Raw genomic sequence first — 20328 nt, 5'->3', positions numbered from 1 at the left:
CATGTATCTCTGTGTGTTTGTGTGGTAGTCGTGTGGTCACGGGTGTGCATTTATTTCGGTGGTCATTGGCATCGGACAGAGCTTCGTTACGCCCAGGTGTATCAGTTTGTGGCGCGCGATGCGATGAGGGGAGATGCGGTCGTCCACCTCCAGCGCGACGTTCATGCCGGCGTGTATCGATTTCAGCTGCCTGTCGCCCTGGTCCATGTAGATAATGTTCTCCACCTGCTCCTCCTGCACGCAATCATCTCCTTCGGCCATGGTGGTGAAAAAACGCAGCATCACGCGTCCGTAGATCCGCTCAATGGAGTCTATTTTCACGACGAGCTCCGGCTGCACCGTCCCGGACACGATCGCATGCTGCCACAGATGTTGCCGAGAGCTTCGCTCGTTCAGTGCCATGGCCAGCGTGCCTAGCGGTGAATTCTTGGGATAATGTTTGTTCTTACTTTTAGCTGTAGGCGATGTGACATAGAACGACTTGGACGACGGTGACGTGCTTTGGGCGTTATTGTTCTCTGCCGATGGTGGTAACTCTTCAATGTCGATCGCATCCCTTTCCCTGCGTCTACTCTGCCCTTCATTTGCACTGTCCGGCGAAGATGGCAAATCTTCTATGCAACTCGCATCCAGCTCGGCATGGAACGATGCATCAAAAGACTTCCAGCAGCGTGTGGTATCGAGAGCACCCGTTACGCTGCTATTTAACGTTTTCGATCCTTCGCCCACAATGGTCCGGTTAAGCGTCGCAACGGCTTTGAAGCGCTTCGGACTCAACGCTGTTACCAGCTGACGATTTTTTCCCTTGCTCGAACAACCCGCCCCAAAGGAAACGTCCATATCGTCCGTTATGCGGCGTCGCTTGAGTTGACTTTTGTCCGCAAACTGCAATCGTGTCATTCGGCTCTTTGTACAGTGAATAGCCAGACAATCGTCCGAATCCGAGTCGGAAGAATCGGACGTAGTGCTGGTCTGCTGACGGCATACATCCTCCTCCGAAAGGTGCTCCACTTCCGAATCCGACTGATTTCTACGGTCGATCGTCACCTCGGCGGGGTTTAGCGATTGCGCTACGGAGGGAGTAAATGCCGGACAGGATGAATCGTTTTGAAGGCTCCCACTGTCTGCCACCGCTTTGTCGTCATCCGAACCATCATCTATTTCCCATTCATCTTGTCCATGACCTTGCACTTGTAAAATCTGCAACGGTATGAACAGCGCAACATCAAAATAGCGTTCCAGCTGGTTGAGGTACGGAATGAAAATACTCTTTGCTTACACTGTTCTGTTTATTTAAACGAGTTTTCGACTGTCGCCTAACACCCTTCCTGCGGGCCGTCCGCCCACTAGACACGGAGGGAGAAACGAGCAGCTGGTTAAATTCTTTCCACGCCTTTTCCATGCTGCTTTCTTTCCTTCTGCTATTTATTTGGCCGCCGCCTTTGTTTTGTTTCCTTTCGTCCGGCAATATGATTTTCTACGTCAACTCGCGCCAGCTGTCAAACCGACACCAACACACGCACACTTGCGCAATTACATGCCAAATAGAAGGCGCACCACGCACTCATACACACACACACACGCTGGGCTGCTCGTTTGCGTTTTTCAGTTTGGAACGGCGAGATAGGCCACAAGTCGATTTCTTGCGGAGTGTTGTGTGATAAGTGTAGTTTCTCCGACCGTTTTTTTCTTCTCTCCCTCCACCCAGAGTGACCATTCTGCTGCATCACGCCTATCGCACGGGCAGTTCTCGCAGTAGCAGGCAAAGCAGCGCAACTGGCGACGGTCTGCCTTCCTACGCCAAACCCTAAAATGTCCCAAAAGGGCTAAAGAGAAGGCTAATCCACAACAACAACAAAAGTTCGTCCCAAACAGTCAGTGCATACTGTGGTGGACGGGAGAAAAGCGGATTTCGCTAGAGGAGGGTGTGTGCAAAAACGAACGAGGCCACCAGGCGCTAGATAAAAAAGCATAATTGAGTTCCTCCTCCGTGCGGTGGTGGTGCGTGTGCTGACTGTTGAACACGTAGTGTTGGTGGGTTGGCGAAAAGGAAAACTGAACTGTTTTTTGTGTTGCTGCTGCTACTGCTGCGGCTGCTACGATCGAACAAAATTGCGCACGTGAACAAAGGTGGCAGAGGGAAGGGAAGGTGTAGCAGTGAAGGTGGTCGCGCACGACGGCTATCATCCGCTAGAGCGCCTCTACACGGTAGTAGCACCACCCCTACCACCGCCCTGGCGCAAGGGCTAACGATTCCCACACATTGATTATTGTGATTCTTGCAGCGCCAGCGGAAGTGATAAAAGAACGATAGGGCGGAGTGAGCATAAAACGGGCGAACAACACACCCGAACAACAGGCCCTGCTGCAGCGCAATGGACCGAGCGAGAGCAGTAGCATAAATACTGTTCGATAAATAGGAGGAGAGGGGAAAAAACGTTTACCATTATTATAGACTGCCGACATCCTGCGGGGGTAGGGGAACACACAGAGCCAGTAGTGTTACCACTTATCAGTAAATTGCAACACACACACTTACTTGGCTGGCAAATCCGCCCCTTCGAATTCAGTTCGGCATTTGGAGTGCGTGACTCTTGATTACATCAACCGCGGACACCTGCTCGACCGTCCCAACCAACCAGCTCGATAGGGAGATAATCACCCCCTTCACTCTTCTTCCTCTTCGTTGTCCTCTTCTCTTCCCCTCTCGTCTCATCACCAGCAACGAAGACGACGGTAGGATGAAAAAGTTTATCTCCAAGTTCGAGACGAAAAATGAACCGTGCTCGGCGAGCGGCAGCAGCAGCCGGGAGACGAACAGTTTCGTCGGCAAAACGTTCAAGCTCAGCAAGGAGAACGTGGTCACGGTGGAGGAGGTGCTGGCCGAGGGTGGCTTCGCCGTCGTGTTTCTAGTCAAGGGTGCGAAGGGCGAGCGGTACGCGCTCAAGCGGCTGTACGTGAACAACGAGTACGATTTGGGGGTGTGCAATCGCGAGATCAAGATAGCGAGCAATCTGAGCGGCCACAAGAACATCATCGGCTACATCGACCACAGCATCAATGCGAAGGGCAACGGGGTGCACGAGATATTGCTGCTGATGCCGTACTGCAAGACGAACCTGCTGACGCAGATGAACGCGCGGCTCGGGACGGGCTTCACCGAGCCGGAGGTGCTGCAGATCTTTTGCGACGTGGCGGAAGCGGTCGCCCGGCTGCACCAGTGCCAGACGCCGATCATCCACCGCGACCTCAAGGTGGAGAACGTGCTGCAGAACGATCTCGGCCACTATGTGCTGTGCGACTTTGGGTCGGCCACGGCGCGCATCCTCAACCCGACCAGCCACGGGCGCACGACGGTCGAGGAGGAAATCCAGCGGTACACCACGCTGTCCTACCGGGCGCCCGAGATGATCGATCTGTTCAACGGGCAGGACATTACGGTTAAGGCGGACATCTGGGCGCTCGGCTGTCTGCTGTACAAGGTGTGCTTCTTCACGCTGCCGTTCGGCGAGAGCACGCTCGCCATCCAGAGCGGGCAGTTTAGCATCCCGGACGGGTCGAAGTATTCGCGCGGGGTGCACCAGCTGATACGCTACATGCTGGAGCCGGATGCGGACCGGCGCCCGAACATCTATCAGGTGTGCGAGGTGGCGTTTGGCATCGCGGGACGAGCCAACCCGGTGCGCAACCTGACGAAGTGTAGCGTACCACCGCTTGACACGCTGCCCGTGCCACCGTTCGAGTCGGAAACGAAACGACTGCCAACGGCACCGGGTGGACCGTCTGGTGGACAGCACGGCGGATCCACACCGAAGCCGACCAAGCCGTCGGCCGGCCAGCTGCCGCTAGAGGGTGGAACAAGCGTCGCTCCTCGACAACGACCGAAAGCATCGCAGGTAGCGACACCTGGCCAGATGGGCGTGAGCAGCTTTTCCCTCGGTTTGCCGCCGAATCCTTCGCCGAAAAACATCATCTCCTCGCCAACGCCCGGCATGGCACCGGCGGCGGGCACGATCGGCACTACCGCCCCCACCGATGCACCGGAAGCGTTCGTAGCGAAATTTGCCGCCAATTTCCCACCGGCCAGCAACTCCTCCAGTGTCCCCACGGTGGCCGCCGCATCAGCGGGTTCGATCGATCCAACGGCGCCTACTGTAGCAGGGAAGGATGGCACGGCGGTGACAGCGTTGCCGGCACAGCCCGTTGCGGTGGCCGCCCTGTTCCAGACGACGTATCCCGATCCCTTCCGGGAGGCGGAGCTGGCCCCGATTCCAAGCGGAGGCGAAATGCCCACCGCTTCGGCTCCCAACTCGTCGTCCTCCTCGCTGTCGATGGTACATTCGCCGAGCCATGCCGGTACGCAACAGCAGCATCCCGGCCCGTCCAGTGCGGCGGCACAAACGCCCACCCTCGGTGGTTCCAACTCGTCCTCGAGCAGTGGCGTTCATGGGGCCGGGGTCGGCATACTGGCGCCACCGAAACCGTCCGGCCATCGGCGGAACGTGAGCGATACGTCGGCCTTCAACAAAGCGTTCGCCACGGAAACGTCCCAGTTTCTGGCCCCGTTCGACCAGTCCACCAACAACTACCAGCCGTCATCGGTAAGTCCGAGCGTCGGGCAGACGGCCGCCTCCGTCAGTGCATCGATGGCGAGCGGGTCCAACAGTTCGCTGCACAAACAGCAGCAGCAGCAGCATGCCAGCAGCCTCGCCTCTAGCTCCAATCCGCAGCTGTTTCAGCAGCAGCGATCCACGTCATCGGCGGGCGGTAGCGCCAACTGGAACCCGTTCGGCGATCCGACACCGTTCGCGCAAATGACCGAGGATCACATTTTCGGCGAGGAGTTTGACAAGATCCGCGAGCAGGGCAGCCAGGGTAGCTTGAAGACGCCGCCCGAAGTGCCGCGCCACTCGTCGCTACCGCTGATCCAGACGTCCGCGAGCGCCGCGGGCAATGTGGCGGCCCTATCGACCGTTCAGCAGGCCGCCCCATTCTCGCCCGAGAACATCCCCGACACGCTCGGCGACGACGAGGACGATCCGTTCAGTTCCGCCCCGTTCTCGCTGCCGGTGCGCACCGACAAGAGCAAATCGTTTAAGCTTGCCTCGCGCAAGGTAATCGTAATCGATGGTGGATTCAGCACGCAGCTCACCGAGCACGTCGGCGCCAAGCTGGACAAGGATCCGCTCTGGACGTCGCGCTTCAATGCGACGAACCCGGCCGCCGTGCTGGAGACGCATCTCGACTATCTGAAGGCGGGCGCGGACTGCATCCTGACCAACACGTACCAGGCGTCCATCGAGGGCTACATGGACTTTCTCGATCTCAACGAGGACGAATCGCTGAAGCTGATCAGGGCCAGCGTCGAGCTGGCGCGGCGCGCCCGGACCCGCTACCTGGCCGAGAAGCTGGAAAACAAGTCCCACAAAATACCGTGGGTGGTCGGTTCGATCGGGCCGTACGGGGCGCATCTGCACGACGGGTCCGAGTATACGGGCGCGTATGCCGACCACGTGCCGGCGAACCGGTTGCAAAAGTGGCACCGGCCCCGGATTAACGCGATCGTGGAGGCCGGTGTCGATGCGCTCGCGATCGAAACGATCCCCTGCCGCATGGAGGCGGAAGCGCTGCTCGACCTGCTGTCGGCCGACCATCCGACCGTGCGGTTTTGGATTTCGTTCCAGTGTCGCGACGGTGCGTCGCTCGCGCACGGCGAAAACTTTGCCGAAACGGTGCTCGCTCTGTGGAACCGGGCGCGGCAACTGGCCAACCCGAATCTGCTAGCGATCGGCGTCAACTGCGTCAATCCGCAGCACGTGCTGCCACTGTTGCGGTCGGTGCACGAGCTGCTGCAGCAGCGGGCGGCCGGTACACCGCCGGAAAGCGAACGCATACCGCTGATCGTCTACCCGAACTCGGGCGAACAGTGGGACGCGGCGGCCAGCTGCTGGCGGGGTGCGGAAAATCTGACCCCACTGGAAACCTACCTACCGCAGTGGGTGGAAATGGGCGTCAAGTTTGTCGGCGGATGCTGCCGTACCAATGCGCGGGACATTAAGCGGATTAAGAAGGCCGTCATCGGGCTGTACGGTAGCCGGAGCAATGAGAACTAATTGGTGGACGGCACCTGTCTGCACCTGGTCTCCTGGTGGGGTGTCCTGTGCTAGTAGCGACACACGTTCCAATCGGAAGCTGTGATTTAGTTGATGGAAGCAAATGTTCACTTCACAAGAACCCGACACAGAGGCGTGTGTAATCCGTAGGCAAGCAATTCGCACCAAGCAATGCTTAAAGGTTCCTGCTGTCTAAGGGTTCCACTGAACCCCGGTAGCCCTTAGCAACTACTACGCGAGATCGAAAAGCAGGCCAAGCAAGCCAAGGAAGTGACGTTAATTCAGATTGTAATTATTTATCCAAACAATGGGCAGGCACCGCGTAAAGGGAGGGAAATTAAAATCCTGCCGCAAGTAGCAATCGCAATAGCACGTGCAACAACAAAGTTATTACAGTAGGGTAGACACAGTGTTGAGCAAAAATGATGCACAATTGTAGAAGGCCACACTAGAGCGCAGTTTCTATCGCCAGAGCTACCCCAGGCCGGCGAATTGATATGAAATTACGAATACAACGACGACCCCGGTTTCCCGCTCTCCGCCAAACAGCAAATGGCGCAAAGCAGAGCCGGTAGTAGTGTTAGAAACCGAGCGATCTTTATACCACTCTAACCAATTATAATTACCCCGTCCGTTTTTGGCTACAAGTTCCATAAATCTAGTCCAGCTTCGTTTATTCCCTGTTCCAAAAAAAAAGGTTATCATCTGCTCGTGAATGGTAGGATGCAAAGGTACGCAGAAACATTATTTACGACATTGCGCGTAATTGAAACCGAACGAATCATTAAAGTATTTTGTTAGCATTTTTTTTTGTTTATCTTCGTCCCTCTAAATCCTCTCCTAATTTATGTTTATCAACTAGCAACTCGTACACAGTTGCGAAGTTGCAGAGAAGGAGGTACCATTATGTGACCGATTATCAAAGATTCAATTGCTGCGTTTGTGCGCAGTCCTCGTGAGATGTGTTTTGCGTAGCAATATACGTATCAAATATTGTTGTATTATTTGTTTGTTTGTTTGTTTGTTAACCAATTAGTCCAATTATTTCAGAGTTTTCATATACAGAGTCTGGTTATGGACAAGTGTGTAACTAAGAATTAAAATAGGCATAGAGCGAACATAAAGACAAATCGTGTTTTTTGGTTTCATTTTGTGTTGTAACATACTCCCTCTCACACACACCCGTACTCAACTTAGTAGAATTAGGGATTAATATGGGAGAAAGCCGAACGGTTGGATTGTAGGATAAGGCAGAGAACAGTGAGAGCATTACTTATGAGATTTTGAGATCGTGTGGTAGGTAGTTCCAGGGCGGGATGGGAGTATGGTTTGAATCTGGTTTCATTCTAGCTAACCGGAATTCGGTAACTGTAGCACTTGGAAGCACCTACACGTCCTCTATTTATATTTATTCACTCTACAATCCTGCAATGGATCGAACGAAGAACGAAACAGAAATGACATGCCCCACACATTGGAAGGCGATTGACCAATTAGTGAAAAAAGCTTTGCCCCATGCTCGGGACAAGTGATCGACGAGTTCTCGTCTTTAGCCATTGCAAACAGTACAGTATAGGCGACGAGTGTACAGTATAGGAAAGGGAATGGGGCTTCGGAAATGCTAGTTATTGCCGCTTTTACAATCTTTGCGCATTTAATCTCCTCTCCACATCCGTTGGTAGTTACATATGTTCACAACTTTTAGACCGCTGCTATAACGTTGCAAGAGCAAAACAAAAGGGAAACTTAAAAAAGGCATACCAAATGAAAAGAAACGGCTTCTAGCGGAGAGGCTTCCACACTCCGCCTAATGGCCAACAAGAAACGTAAAAAGCTCGCTACTACTTGATTCACCGGTGGCTGTAAAACTGGTTTGCTTCCCGTTTCGATCGAACATAACGAACCAAATATATTACGAATGAATGCAAATGAAGCGATTCACGTGAAGTACAACACACTATTGTATTTATCCGAACTATCACCCGGCTACGGGGTCACACATTCGTCTGAGAACTGAGTTAAATTTCATCTATCAGCTTAAAGCGCTGGTGTTGCGGTGCTGGTACCACGTTGAAGAACTTCTTGTAAATAGTTTGTCCCTCCCGGCCGGCATAGCACCGCTGCACCCAGGTATGATCCCAGTTTGGGTCAATCTTTTCACAGGTAACGTACACCTTGCCGTGCTCCATAGCGAACAGGGTGCCATTTTTACCGAAGCCAACCTACGAAGAACGAGGGAACTGGTGTTATTTACAGAAAACACTTGCAACCAGCCATCATTTTCTTACATTCAATCCGGGATGGAAGCGAGTGGTGCGCTGTGTTACCAGTATAGTGCCAGCCGATACGTGATGGCCATCCTGCACCTTCCAACCACGATGCTTCGGGCGCGGATGTTTTGGAGGATTTCGCGAGCTACCGCCCGTTTTCTTGGACGCATTTCGCACGGTTGCTGCAACATGGCAAAGACAATTAGCACTCTCTGCATTCTGCATTTCCCATAGTGTTGGCATTACTTACTCAAAAACGGAGCGAGCCCTTGGTGCAACCGGGTAAGAATGCTGGAATTCATTTTCACTGCACGCGCACAATTACGCACGACAATTGCTTTTCGAGAACACCACCACCCGGCAGAGAGCGAACTTTTACGTAAACATTGTGGAGCTGTCATAACGAACGTGCCCCCCTTCGGGAACGTTCATCAGCCGCAGTGCCCGTCTGTCCATGGCAACGGAAAACTATCGATCAATCAGGAACGGAAACGTCGGTCCACAAATTGCACAAATAGGCAGAAAACGTTATCCGTAGCCATGTCTTACCTGTGCCTTGGTCCGATGAGTGCTGGTAAAACGCTCCTGCTGACCTGCCTGCAGAAACCGGACTCGGTGAACTTTACCTCCCATTCCGTTCCGAGCGTGGGCACGAACCTGTACACCATCAAGATACCGCCGATCGTTATCGACGAGAAGGATGTGAACCAGAAGATTCCTCCACCGGGAAAGCGCAAAGAGTTGGTGCAGGTGCGTGAAGTCGGCGGATGTTTGGCGCCCATCTGGCGCGACTATTTGCTCAATCCAGTGGAGAAGCTTATCTATGTGGTGGATACTTCGAATCTGTGCCAAATATCGGCCGCAGGTAAATCATAGCTTTGTTGAATATTCGTTTCTCGTGATCTTACCAATACATTACCTTTTCTCCCCGCCGTACCGAGGTGTGCTGCTGTACTCCATGCTAGCGGAACCGCGATTGAAAAAGACGAAATTTCTGCTCGTACTTTCAAAGATGGATCTTGCCTATCGTCAGATGCGTAACGAGGCGCTGCTCATGCTGCAGATGGAAAAATTTCAAAAGCAGATACCGCAGCACATAACGATCGTGCAGTTCAGTGCCATTACGAAGGAAGGCATCGACGAGGTGTACGACTGGTTGGCAATGAATTAAACCGGTTGCTTGTTGAATCAATGCATAGATCACAATAAATTTATATTTACGTTTTACTTCTCGCCATTTGCTGCGACCGTTTCGATTGAATTCCGTTAGAGAGCGTCCCTTCAGAAACGGCCTCCCTAGCAAACGCGGCTGTTGACAACCGCGCCAATGTCGACTCGCTACGTCGACCCGATGTTTCACAAGCTGTCAAAAGAGGAAATAATTCTGGTGTACGGCGATCGGCAAATGCGCGTTTCGTGCGCTTCGCATAACAAACAGTTTGGGCAGGAAAATTGTGCATTTTTCACCGTGAAGTGCCGCACGCATCGTGATAAAAGCAACACACACGGCACGAAAAGGACCGTCGTAGTGCACAATGGCGCACAATTATATTGTGACTGCCCAGAAACCAACGGCGGTTACCGCTTGCGTTACCGGTAGGTGTTTGGGGGAAGAGTGGCAATGAAGGCAGTGTAGCTACCGAAAATGACGGAGGAAGAAAAAAGATTAGCGTGAAAATTGAAGCTTGTGCAGGATATAGGGCTTGTCTTTTTCGCTCCCACTACCCCACGTCACCGTATGGGCAAATGTGAATAGAAATTGTGTTGCCAATCGGTGTATTCGTTTGTCTATCAATAGAGAGTTTGCTGTTAAGGTTATGTTTTCCTATTGCTTCGTTTATTTTGGAATCATCGTACTTCCTCTCCGCCGCATGCGTTCTTCACGCTTCTTTCCACCCTTGCTTTTCAGGTAACTTCACCTCGCCAACCGATCTCAACCTGATCGTGGCCAAAAGCTCGCGGTTAGAGATATATTTGGTAACGCCGGAAGGGCTTCGGCCTATAAAAGAAATTGGCATCAATGGGAAAATAGCAGTGATGAAGCTGTTCCGTCCGGCGGTAAGTGTTGGGATGTTGGGGATTGTTGCGAAACTGCTAAGGAAACCACTCTGCCCACTGCTAACTTTACCCTAACATGCTGTATGTTTTTTTTTGTTTACTTCCGCAGGAAGAGGCGAAAGACTTGATATTCATTCTGACCCACCGGTACAATGCGATGATTCTGCAGTGTGCCGTGCAGGGCGATGACATCGAAATAATAACGAAAGCGCACGGGAACGTGGCCGACCGGGTCGGGAAGCCGGCGGAAACCGGCATCCTGGCGGTCATCGACCCGAAAGCCCGCGTCATCGGCATGCGCCTGTACGAAGGGCTGTTCAAGATCATTCCCCTGGACAAGGATACGAACGAGCTGAAGGCGACGAGCCTGCGCATGGAGGAGATGCACGTGCAGGATGTGGAGTTTCTGTACGGAACGACGCACCCGACGCTGATCGTGATCCATCAGGACATCAACGGGCGCCACATTAAGACGCACGAAATTAGCCTTAAGGATAAGGAGTTTACCAAGATCGCGTGGAAGCAGGACAACGTCGAGACGGAGGCTACCATGCTGATCGCCGTGCCGATGCCGCTCGGCGGCGCCATTGTCATCGGGCAGGAGTCGATCGTGTACCACGACGGGGACAGCTACGTGGCGGTCGCGCCGGCCATCATCAAGCAGAGCACGATTAACTGTTACGCGCGGATCGACAGCAAGGGGCTGCGATACCTGCTCGGCAACATGGCCGGCAACCTGTTCATGATGTTCCTCGAGACGGAGGAAAACGCCAAGGGGCAGACGACGGTGCGGGACATTAAGGTGGAGCTGCTGGGCGAGATAACGATCCCGGAGTGCATCACGTACCTGGACAATGGGGTGCTGTTCATCGGCTCGCGGCACGGCGATTCGCAGCTGGTGAAGCTGAATACGACCGCGGGCGATAATGGGGCGTACGTGATGCTGATGGAAACGTTCACCAATCTGGCGCCGATCGTCGACATGTGTGTGGTGGATCTGGAGCGCCAGGGCCAGGGGCAGATGATTACCTGCTCCGGCAGCTTTAAGGAGGGCTCGCTGCGCATCATACGCAACGGCATCGGCATCCAGGAGCACGCGTGTATCGATCTGCCCGGCATCAAGGGTATGTGGGCGTTGCGCGTTGGCATCGACGATTCGCCGTACGACAACACGCTGATACTGTCGTTCGTGGGCCACACCCGCGTCCTGATGCTGTCGGGCGACGAGGTCGAGGAGACGGAAATAGCCGGCATTCTGGGCGACCAGCAGACGTTCTACTGTGCGAACGTTTCGCACGGCCAGATCCTGCAGGTGACGCCCAGCTCGGCGCGGCTCATCTCCTGCGACAACAAGGCGATGATCTGCGAATGGAAGCCCCCGGACAACAAGCGCATCGGTGTGGTGGGCGCCAACACGACGCAGATTGTGTGCGCGTCGGCCCAGGACGTGTACTACGTGGAGATCGGGGACGGCAAGCTGGAGTACAAGGGCCAGACGACGCTCAGCTACGAGGTCGCTTGCCTGGACGTGTCGCCGCTGGAGGATAACGCAACGCGGTCCGAGTTTGTGGCCGTCGGGCTGTGGACGGACATTTCGGCCTGCGTGCTGAAGGTGCCGACGCTGGAGCTGCTGCACAAGGAGAAGCTCGGCGGTGAGATCATACCCCGCTCCATACTGATGGCCGCCTTCGAGGGCATCAACTATTTGCTGTGCGCGCTCGGCGACGGTTCGATGTACTACTTCGTGCTGAACAAAGCGACCGGCTGCCTGACGGAGCAGAAGAAGGTAACGCTCGGTACGCAGCCCACCATCCTGAAGACGTTCCGGTCGCTTTCCACCACGAACGTGTTTGCCTGCTCGGACCGGCCGACGGTCATCTACAGCTCCAACCACAAGCTGGTGTTTTCGAACGTCAACCTAAAGGAGGTGAACCACATGTGCTCGCTGAACGCGGAAGCGTACCAGGACTCGTTGGCGCTGGCGACACGCAACTCCGTCATCTTTGGCACGATCGACGAGATCCAGAAGCTGCACATCCGCACGGTACCGCTCGGCGAGTCGCCGAGGCGCATCGCGTACCAGGAGGCGTCGCAAACGTTCGGCGTCATCACGTTCCGCATGGACGTGCAGGATTCGAGCGGGCTGACGCCGGCACGCCAGAGCGCCTCGACGCAGACGAACAACATCACGCAGTCGAGCGGCATGGGCCTGCTGAAGCCCGGTGCCAGCAACACCGAGTTCGGCCAGGAGGTGGAGGTGCACAATCTGCTCATCATCGATCAGAACACGTTCGAGGTGCTGCATGCGCACCAGTTCATGCAGACCGAGTACGCGCTGTCGCTAATGTCAGCCAAGCTGGGCAACGATCCGAACACGTACTTCATCGTCGGTACCGGGCTGGTAAATCCGGAAGAGCCGGAACCGAAGACCGGCCGCATCATCATCTACCGGTACGCGGACAACGAGCTTAAAATGGTTAGCGACAAGGAGGTGAAGGGCGCGTGCTACTCGCTGGTGGAGTTTAATGGGCGCGTGCTGGCGTGCATCAACTCCACCGTGCGGCTGTACGAGTGGACCGACGACAAGGATCTTCGGCTAGAGTGCAGCCATTTCAACAACGTGCTGGCGCTATACTGTAAAACGAAAGGTAAGCATTGGCGCCCTGTTTCGTTGTGCTCTCTCTTATGCCATCACGTACTTATGCCTTTTCTTGTCGTGGTGTGATTTGCAGGTGACTTCATTCTGGTGGGCGATTTGATGCGTTCCATCACACTGCTGCAGTACAAGCAGATGGAGGGTAGCTTCGAGGAGATTGCCCGCGATTACCAGCCGAACTGGATGACGGCCGTCGAGATACTGGACGACGACGCATTCCTCGGTGCCGACAACAGCAACAACCTGTTCGTCTGCCTAAAGGACAGCGCGGCAACGACGGACGAGGAGCGCCAGCAGATGCCCGAGGTGGCTCAGTTCCATCTGGGCGATATGGTGAACGTGTTCCGCCACGGTTCGCTGGTAATGCAAAACATCAGCGAACGCAGCACCCCGACGACCGGGTGCGTCCTGTTCGGCACGGTCAGCGGCGCGATCGGACTGGTCACGCAAATTCAGAGCGACTTTTACGAGTTTCTGCGCAAGCTGCAGGAGAACCTTACCAATACGATCAAATCGGTCGGCAAGATTGACCATTCGTATTGGCGCAGTTTTCACACGGAAACGAAAATGGAACGCTGCGAAGGGTTCATCGACGGCGATCTGGTGGAAAGCTTCCTCGACCTCAGCAGGGAAAAGATGCGCGAAGCCTCGCTCGGGCTCGAAATCGACGTCGAGGGTACGAAGCGAGAGGCCACGGTAGATGACATTATTAAAATCGTAGAGGATCTTACCAGAATACATTAGAAAGCGCGGAGGAATTGATTGAGGAATCGGGGAGGAAAGAATTCGAGGTCATATTTGCTGCTCCCAGAGTTCAATCGTGGTCACACCGGTGTGTTTAGTATGTAACATTTGCCTCCAGTTGGGGCTAGAAATTTATTGCATTATCAAAGAATGATAAACATAATAAATAGCGACGTAAGACGTAAAAATCGGTGTCGTGCGGGTGCGTTGATCCTTTGTTCGTGGTAAATGAAAGAGAATCCCCATAAGTGTTTACACAGCTGAAATGATCCTTTATTCTTTTGATCCTTGGAATGCCAACAACATAACGATGGGTGGGAAACACAAACAACACACGATCGTATAGTACACAAGAAGAGGGAGGGGAAATCGTTAATACTACATGGCTGTTAATGGGAGAGGTTCAAAATACGCAATCCGGACAGTTACCGCCGACTGCACGTCCCATCTCTTGATCCCCTTTTTGCACAGGCCATCTAACCGCGGTTAGCAATCATATCTTCCGGATTGAACATACCCTACAGAGAGAAGATAGGTCCAATTTGCACAATCGTTAGACAACCCGCAGCACAAGAAACGGGCGACAAGATTCCGCTCCACTTACCTTAGCGCGACGCAGAATCGAATCCTTGCTAGCATCGTACGGGTGGTCTTTGGATGGGATTTCCAGCACCGCCGGCGTGGGCGCAGTGTGCGAATCGATCACGTGACGGATCAGCTCGGCGTAGTTCTGATTGATCAGAATGATGTCGATATCGTCGCGCTTGATGAAGCGCTTGAAGCAATCCTCAATCTCGCTGACGGCAGTATCTGGAATGTGAATGGACAGCATGGTTGAGTTATCGATTATGCACTCCCCCACCTGCTATCTGCACTCCGTGGCCCACTGTGGGCTTTTCTTACTTTTGTCGACAACCATGAAGTTGGGGTGACGGTTCTTGTTGATCTCACCCACTCCGCCAAGCAGGAATCCGACGCATGTGTCCTTAAATTGTAAAGTAAACCAGGTTAAAGGATATTCGCACAAGGGTCCGCGCCTGCAGGTGAGTAGCATTTTGCATCAGCCACCAGGGATTTCGGTCCCCCGACACAAAAACACCAAACCCCCATACTTAGGGCCCAGATTTTGGCCCCCCTTACCTCATCTCCAATGACGGAGATCAGCTTTCCTTTCATTGCCGACAGAAGAGCCATTTTACGTACGAGAAGAAGTGTGAAGATGGGGAAACAGTTCAAGCGCTTTTGCTACAAAATGGGATTTCTGTTTTGAGACGAAGAGAAAAACATCACCTGACTGACTTACAACCCGTGGGTGATTTTGCAGGGTTCGTGATCAACAAAACGGTGTCAAATGTCAAATTGTGTCCTCCTTTGCCAAGGTATATATACAATGGTATGTTATTTTGAGTAATTAGAATGCTTTCTAATGTCTAATCTAAATGATTTTTTTACAAAGAAATAGAAAAACGTGTTTTAATCGATAAATTCTTTCGCTGTAAATATGTCCCCATTCAAAACGTATTATTTTGCTATTTTTTATTTTTATCTATAAATCTTGTCCGTTTGTAGCAAGTTCGGTGTTATGAGTTGATCCACTAGCCCTGCAATTTGACACGCACGACAAGCTCCACCAAAACGTCACAACAAAAATCCGCGCGTCCTAAAACAAAAATTTCCTCTGCTCGCACTGCTCGCCGGCAATCAACAAAAGATTTTTACCGAATTTTACCTCGAATGGTGTGTGTAGAAAGTGCTGGAGCAATATGACTTCCATCATCAAGATGCACGCCATATCTGGCGCGATGGATGAGTCGCCCCCGTGCTATATCCTGCAGGTGGACGATGTGCGAATTTTGCTCGACTGCGGCTGGGATGAAAAATTCGACCAGGGATTCATAAAGGAAATCAAAAAGTAGGCCCCAACGTTTGTCGGAAAAGTGGGGATCAATATTGACTAATCTTTCGGACCACTTTCCAGATACGTGCATACGATCGACGCCGTGCTGCTGTCCTACCCCGATGGCAGTCATCTCGGGGCCTTACCGTACCTAGTCGGTAAGCTGGGCCTGAACTGTCCCATCTACGCGACGATTCCAGTGTACAAGATGGGCCAAATGTTCATGTACGACATGTTTATGTCGCACTACAACATGCACGATTTCGACCTCTTCTCGCTCGACGACGTGGACGCAGCGTTCGATAAAATTGTCCAGCTAAAGTACAACCAAAGCGTGGCGATGAAGGGCAAAGGATACGGTATCACCATCACACCCCTGCCGGCCGGCCACCTGATCGGTGGCACCATTTGGAAGATTGTGAAGGTGGGCGAGGAGGACATCGTGTATGCGACCGACTTTAACCACAAAAAGGAGCGCCATCTGAACGGATGCGAGCTGGAGAAGCTGCAGCGGCCCTCGCTGCTGATTACGGACGCGTACAACGCCCGGTACCAGCAGGCACGGCGACGTGCGCGGGACGAAAAGTTCATGACCAACATTCTGCAAACGCTGCGCAACAATGGCAATGTGCTGGTAACGGTCGACACGGCCGGGCGCGTGCTGGAGCTGGCGCACATGCTCGACCAGCTGTGGAAAAACAAAGAGTCCGGACTGATGGCGTACTCGCTGGCGCTGCTGAACAACCAGAGCTACAACGTGGTCGAGTTCGCGAAAAGTCAGATCGAGTGGATGAGCGACAAGCTGATGAAAAGCTTCGAGGGCGCCCGTAACAATCCGTTCACCTTCAAGCATCTGCGCCTGTGCCACACGATGGCCGATCTGGCGAAGGTTCCCAGCCCGAAGGTGGTGCTGGCCAGTTCGCCCGACCTGGAGAGTGGCTTTTCGCGCGAACTCTTCATCCAGTGGGCACCGAACGCGAGCAACAGTATCATCATCACGAGCCGCTCCTCCCCCGGCACGCTGGCACGCGATCTGATCGAGAACGGTGGCAATGGGCGCAAAATCGAGATGGACATACGGCGGCGCGTCGAGCTGGAGGGTGCCGAGCTGGAGGAGTACATGCGGACGGAGGGCGAGAAGCTGAACCGGTCGATCAAGAAGCGCGATCTGGACGAAAGCAGCTCCGATTCGGACGACGAGCTGGAGATGAACGTCATTACCGGCAAGCATGACATTGTCGTGCGCCCGGAAGGCCGCTCGCATACGGGATTTTTCAAGTCGAGCAAAAAGAACTACGCCATGTTTCCCTTCCACGAGGAAAAGATCAAGTACGACGAGTACGGGGAAATTATTCAACCGGATGACTATCGCATGGTCGACCTGGGCCCGGAAACGAACGGGGGCGATGATAATAAGGAAAACGGAGGCATCAAGACGGAGGACATCAAGAAGGAAAAGGAGGACGAGGTGACGGTGCTGGACAAACCGACCAAGTGCGTGCAATCGCGCAAACCGATCGAGGTGAACGCGCAGGTACAGTTTATCGACTTCGAGGGCCGTTCGGATGGGGAGTCGTTGCTGAAAATTCTCTCCCAGCTGCGTCCCCGGCGGGTGGTGGTGGTGCGCGGTTCGCCCGCCAATACGTGCCACATCGCCGAGCACTGCCAGCAAAATATAGGCGCGCGTGTGTTCACACCCAATCGCGGTGAGATTATCGACGCAACCACGGAAACGCACATCTATCAGGTACGGTTGACGGAAGCGCTCGTGTCGCAGCTCGAGTTCCAGAAGGGCAAGGATGCCGAGGTGGCCTGGGTGGATGCACAGATCGTGATTCGCAACAAGCGAATAGACACCGTGGCGGAGAAGGACGCTAACGGTGCGGCAAATGGCGGTGGTACCCTGTTATCGGCCAATCCTGTCGTTCCCGGGCCTGGCGGAAACTTGGGCGGCGGTGGTGCTGGTGGTGGTGGCGGTGCCGGCGATGCGCAGATGGAGGTGGACGATGTGGATACGATCGACGATAAGATGGACAAACAGATTTTAACGCTAGAGCCTCTGGCACAGGAAGATCTGCCACCACACAATCCGGTGTTCATCAACGAGCTGAAGCTGATCGATTTCAAGCAGATTCTGATGAAGAGCAACATTGCGTCGGAATTTTCGGGTGGAGTGCTTTGGTGCAGCAATGGTACGGTGGCGCTTCGTCGCGTCGACACCGGGCGCGTTACGATCGAGGGTTGCATTTCGGAGGACTATTACAAGATACGAGAACTGCTGTACGAACAGTACGCCATCATTTAATGGGCATAATTAGCAGTGCATATGTGTTTGAAATAAAAAGTTCATCCGTCATTACAAAATTCAATTAACTAAGTTTAGAGATCACTTAATCTCCGCTGGTCAAAGATACTTGCTGGTGAGCTGGATAAGAGAGCGCGCGGGCGAACTATCCCGGGATGGCTGCGTTTTGATCGAATTTCCCCGGAGTCCTGGGAAGCGCCAATTTGGCCATAATCAATCCTTCTCCGATGTCGAAATCATCTTCGTCAAAGAGTTTTACTTCCCAGGGGTGTTTGTTGTCGCTGAAAAACACAAAAGAAGATGAAGCGTATTGAAAGATACAAACAACAAATCAAGCGCCTCTCGCTGCCATGGGTTTGCGCTCACATAACCAACGCCTTCATCGGTTTGTCCAGAATGGATTTGTACAGCTGATCGATAGCCTCCAGGTGGCACGGTTTGATGCGCTGTATGTTGGCGATACGGCAGCACGCTGCCTGGTACGGTAGATACTTAAAGCGATCCTCCCAGCGTCGCACTTCGCTCGACCCAACGGTAGCCGTATTGCCGTAGTCGAAGTAAAACACGTTCACCATATCGTCGAACACGTCGCAAACTGTTGCACGGTACCAAATGCCATCGTACTTAGCAATCACCAGTTCGCCGAGGGCTGTAATTATAAACCATGTTTCGAAATTTCAGTCTAATAAATAACACCCGACCTGTAATGCAATCCCTACGAATCGGACACACTTACAGGGCATTAATTTGAAGGGTTTGAAATTTGCTACCGTTTCTGGATCGTTCATTTCCGCCATCAGCTGCTCGTAGTCCTTGTCGTTGCGCTCGTTCCCAATGATGTGAGCGTAAAACTGATCCACATCGACCACACAGGTAGGAAGCAGCTGTATGTAGGTATTTGTCTGCGGCACTTCCATCCGTGCCGGAACCGACACAGTTACCGTGTCCTTATCGAGCGTCCATCCATCCGGATCCTTTGGCGCATGTCTTAAGCGGCAGTTGCTTCCCTTGAAGCAGCGTTTCGTTTCCGGATCATAGTGCTTGCACAGTCGATCGTCGTCCTTCGGTACGTATCCCAGTACCGCTTTCATCGGATTCGAAGTGCTGAGCGGCATTTCGTCCATTTCTTGCAGTTCCTCGACCGTGAGCGTATCTCTGCTAATGGCGTACTCTTCGCGCGAAGGTTCAGCATGCTCCACTATTAGAGTATCGTTTTCAACCGCAACCACACTACAGGACACACTGTAGTACAGACTCAGCGGCAATGCGGCAGCCGTAAAGCTTACTTTGCACTTGATCGCATACGCCGGCAACTGACACAGGTCGGACGGCAGTTTCGCTTTAGGAAGATGATCACTGTAGGCAAGTGTTTCGCCCATATCCAGCAAATAGAGCTCTGCCGTGCCACTGCCAGCCGCTGGCATATTGCAAATGGCGCGATGCCAGACATTATCCAGATATACGGCAAACACCGCACCAGCGGGCGGTGCTTTGGTGAGCAATTCCTTTGGCATTTGTTGCAGTATCGTTAAACTGTTCCTAATGACATCCTTTCGCGAATCATCCAACGCATAGAAGGTACCGTCAGCAGGGGACGGAATGTATGTGACAAGCAGCTGTACTTTTTGCCCAGCATGATCTACATCAGAGAAAAAAGAAAAAGCAAGAACCGAAAATACAATCGTTAACCACTCATTCGTTTGAGCGCATTCTGAAGAGGCAGAAAGCCACCCACAGTCAAGCGTTGGTGCGATGAAGCCGAACGAGAAGTACGTATCGGCTGGAAGCGGGTTTTGCGCCGGTTTCGTGTCCAAGACAGAACATTGATCCGCAAACAATCGCTTCCAATCGTTGACGACGATTTGCAATGATTTGCCCATGCTTTGCAGCTTATCGTGGGCTGCCTCGAAGTCCTCTACGAAGGTGTCACGTTTAGTCGACTCAGCACTAAATAGCTGCGACCGGAGCTGCCTTGCCTTTGGGATGGAAACGTACGCAGTTTGTTAGCATTTTGATGATTGATTCGACGATTATTCCTTCCTTGCACTTACCCGCTCTAGCATTAAACTGGTCAGAGAATTCACGAAGGCCACATGTTTCTCCAAATATTCGTGGGAAACATCCCAAAGCTGCTCGTACGTGCCATAAGCCATTGTTGTCTGCACGCTGCACGCAATCCGCAGGACCAAATCCACCTGTTTTTTGCGACCTTAACGAACTTCGTCGTACTGCAATGGCGAGCTACCGGAACAATGCATTCGATTGTGCTGTGTCCGTTCGATGAA

The 20328-nt window shown here is 53.2% G+C and overlaps 8 protein-coding genes across 8 annotated transcripts; 4 read left to right on the top strand and 4 right to left on the bottom strand.

Moving 5' to 3' along the window:
* Positions 1–16: 16 nt before the first annotated feature.
* On the bottom strand, positions 17–1578 carry LOC121587800. The gene is made up of 2 exons (XM_041904955.1): positions 1280–1578; positions 17–1200 (listed from the first exon to the last, which is right to left on the bottom strand). The coding sequence occupies exons 1-2, from the start codon at positions 1400–1402 to the stop codon at positions 37–39; spliced, it is 1287 nt and encodes a 428-aa protein (XP_041760889.1). The 5' UTR covers positions 1403–1578; the 3' UTR covers positions 17–36.
* Positions 1579–2056: 478 nt separating this feature from the next.
* On the top strand, positions 2057–8033 carry LOC121587795 (AP2-associated protein kinase 1). Its single transcript, XM_041904947.1, has 2 exons — positions 2057–2208; positions 2286–8033. The coding sequence occupies exon 2, from the start codon at positions 2742–2744 to the stop codon at positions 6111–6113; it is 3372 nt and encodes a 1123-aa protein (XP_041760881.1). The 5' UTR covers positions 2057–2208; positions 2286–2741; the 3' UTR covers positions 6114–8033.
* A 98-nt stretch (positions 8034–8131) lies between these two features.
* Positions 8132–8608, bottom strand: LOC121590221 (39S ribosomal protein L27, mitochondrial). Its single transcript, XM_041909693.1, has 2 exons — positions 8402–8608; positions 8132–8335 (listed from the first exon to the last, which is right to left on the bottom strand). Exons 1-2 carry the CDS (start codon positions 8606–8608, stop codon positions 8132–8134), a joined length of 411 nt encoding a protein of 136 aa, XP_041765627.1.
* A 26-nt stretch (positions 8609–8634) lies between these two features.
* LOC121587804 (ADP-ribosylation factor-like protein 16) lies at positions 8635–9637 on the top strand. The gene is made up of 2 exons (XM_041904974.1): positions 8635–9248; positions 9325–9637. The coding sequence occupies exons 1-2, from the start codon at positions 8672–8674 to the stop codon at positions 9552–9554; spliced, it is 807 nt and encodes a 268-aa protein (XP_041760908.1). The 5' UTR covers positions 8635–8671; the 3' UTR covers positions 9555–9637.
* A 126-nt stretch (positions 9638–9763) lies between these two features.
* On the top strand, positions 9764–14029 carry LOC121587794 (DNA damage-binding protein 1). Its single transcript, XM_041904946.1, has 4 exons — positions 9764–9979; positions 10293–10441; positions 10551–13089; positions 13174–14029. The coding sequence occupies exons 1-4, from the start codon at positions 9919–9921 to the stop codon at positions 13839–13841; spliced, it is 3417 nt and encodes a 1138-aa protein (XP_041760880.1). The 5' UTR covers positions 9764–9918; the 3' UTR covers positions 13842–14029.
* Positions 14030–14092: 63 nt separating this feature from the next.
* Positions 14093–15168, bottom strand: LOC121587809 (V-type proton ATPase subunit F). The gene is made up of 4 exons (XM_041904980.1): positions 14982–15168; positions 14745–14826; positions 14446–14651; positions 14093–14359 (listed from the first exon to the last, which is right to left on the bottom strand). Exons 1-4 carry the CDS (start codon positions 15033–15035, stop codon positions 14318–14320), a joined length of 384 nt encoding a protein of 127 aa, XP_041760914.1. The 5' UTR covers positions 15036–15168; the 3' UTR covers positions 14093–14317.
* A 280-nt stretch (positions 15169–15448) lies between these two features.
* On the top strand, positions 15449–18107 carry LOC121587797 (probable cleavage and polyadenylation specificity factor subunit 2). The gene is made up of 2 exons (XM_041904952.1): positions 15449–15753; positions 15820–18107. The coding sequence occupies exons 1-2, from the start codon at positions 15605–15607 to the stop codon at positions 18041–18043; spliced, it is 2373 nt and encodes a 790-aa protein (XP_041760886.1). The 5' UTR covers positions 15449–15604; the 3' UTR covers positions 18044–18107.
* On the bottom strand, positions 18024–20264 carry LOC121587799. Its single transcript, XM_041904954.1, has 5 exons — positions 20095–20264; positions 19779–20019; positions 18780–19682; positions 18410–18692; positions 18024–18324 (listed from the first exon to the last, which is right to left on the bottom strand). Exons 1-5 carry the CDS (start codon positions 20194–20196, stop codon positions 18189–18191), a joined length of 1665 nt encoding a protein of 554 aa, XP_041760888.1. The 5' UTR covers positions 20197–20264; the 3' UTR covers positions 18024–18188.
* Between the last annotated feature and the right edge of the window lie 64 nt (positions 20265–20328).

The sequence above is a fragment of the Anopheles merus genome, chromosome 2R, assembly GCF_017562075.2.
Source record: "Anopheles merus strain MAF chromosome 2R, AmerM5.1, whole genome shotgun sequence".
Taxonomy (NCBI): domain Eukaryota; kingdom Metazoa; phylum Arthropoda; class Insecta; order Diptera; family Culicidae; genus Anopheles; species Anopheles merus.
The sequence above is the reverse complement of the archived record's forward strand: the minus strand, read 5'-3'. Positions and strand labels throughout refer to the sequence as shown.

Excerpts from the sequence above, each read along its gene's own strand:
- LOC121587809 (XM_041904980.1), bottom strand. The coding sequence starts at position 15,035 with ATGGCTCTTCTGTCGGCAATGAAAGGAAAGCTGATCTCCGTCATTGGA. Across the intron at positions 14,827-14,981 it reads TCTCCGTCATTGGAGATGAG|GACACATGCGTCGGATTCCT; the intron begins GTAAGGGGGGCC and ends TTACAATTTAAG. Across the intron at positions 14,360-14,445 it reads CGATTCTGCGTCGCGCTAAG|GGTATGTTCAATCCGGAAGA; the intron begins GTAAGTGGAGCG and ends TTCTCTCTGTAG.
- LOC121587795 (XM_041904947.1), top strand. The coding sequence starts at position 2,742 with ATGAAAAAGTTTATCTCCAAGTTCGAGACGAAAAATGAACCGTGCTCG.
- LOC121587799 (XM_041904954.1), bottom strand. The coding sequence starts at position 20,196 with ATGGCTTATGGCACGTACGAGCAGCTTTGGGATGTTTCCCACGAATAT. Across the intron at positions 19,683-19,778 it reads CATCGCACCAACGCTTGACT|ATCATGCTGGGCAAAAAGTA; the intron begins GTGGGTGGCTTT and ends TCTCTGATGTAG. Across the intron at positions 18,693-18,779 it reads ACCCTTCAAATTAATGCCCT|CCCTCGGCGAACTGGTGATT; the intron begins GTAAGTGTGTCC and ends TTATAATTACAG.
- LOC121587800 (XM_041904955.1), bottom strand. The coding sequence starts at position 1,402 with ATGGAAAAGGCGTGGAAAGAATTTAACCAGCTGCTCGTTTCTCCCTCC. Across the intron at positions 1,201-1,279 it reads GTTTAAATAAACAGAACAGT|ATTTTACAAGTGCAAGGTCA; the intron begins GTAAGCAAAGAG and ends ATACCGTTGCAG.
- LOC121587794 (XM_041904946.1), top strand. The coding sequence starts at position 9,919 with ATGGCGCACAATTATATTGTGACTGCCCAGAAACCAACGGCGGTTACC. Across the intron at positions 9,980-10,292 it reads GGTTACCGCTTGCGTTACCG|GTAACTTCACCTCGCCAACC; the intron begins GTAGGTGTTTGG and ends CTTGCTTTTCAG. Across the intron at positions 13,090-13,173 it reads GCTATACTGTAAAACGAAAG|GTGACTTCATTCTGGTGGGC; the intron begins GTAAGCATTGGC and ends TGTGATTTGCAG.
- LOC121590221 (XM_041909693.1), bottom strand. The coding sequence starts at position 8,608 with ATGCAGAATGCAGAGAGTGCTAATTGTCTTTGCCATGTTGCAGCAACC. Across the intron at positions 8,336-8,401 it reads GCTTCCATCCCGGATTGAAT|GTTGGCTTCGGTAAAAATGG; the intron begins GTAAGAAAATGA and ends CGTTCTTCGTAG.
- LOC121587797 (XM_041904952.1), top strand. The coding sequence starts at position 15,605 with ATGACTTCCATCATCAAGATGCACGCCATATCTGGCGCGATGGATGAG. Across the intron at positions 15,754-15,819 it reads TTCATAAAGGAAATCAAAAA|ATACGTGCATACGATCGACG; the intron begins GTAGGCCCCAAC and ends ACCACTTTCCAG.
- LOC121587804 (XM_041904974.1), top strand. The coding sequence starts at position 8,672 with ATGCTGGAATTCATTTTCACTGCACGCGCACAATTACGCACGACAATT. Across the intron at positions 9,249-9,324 it reads GTGCCAAATATCGGCCGCAG|GTGTGCTGCTGTACTCCATG; the intron begins GTAAATCATAGC and ends CGCCGTACCGAG.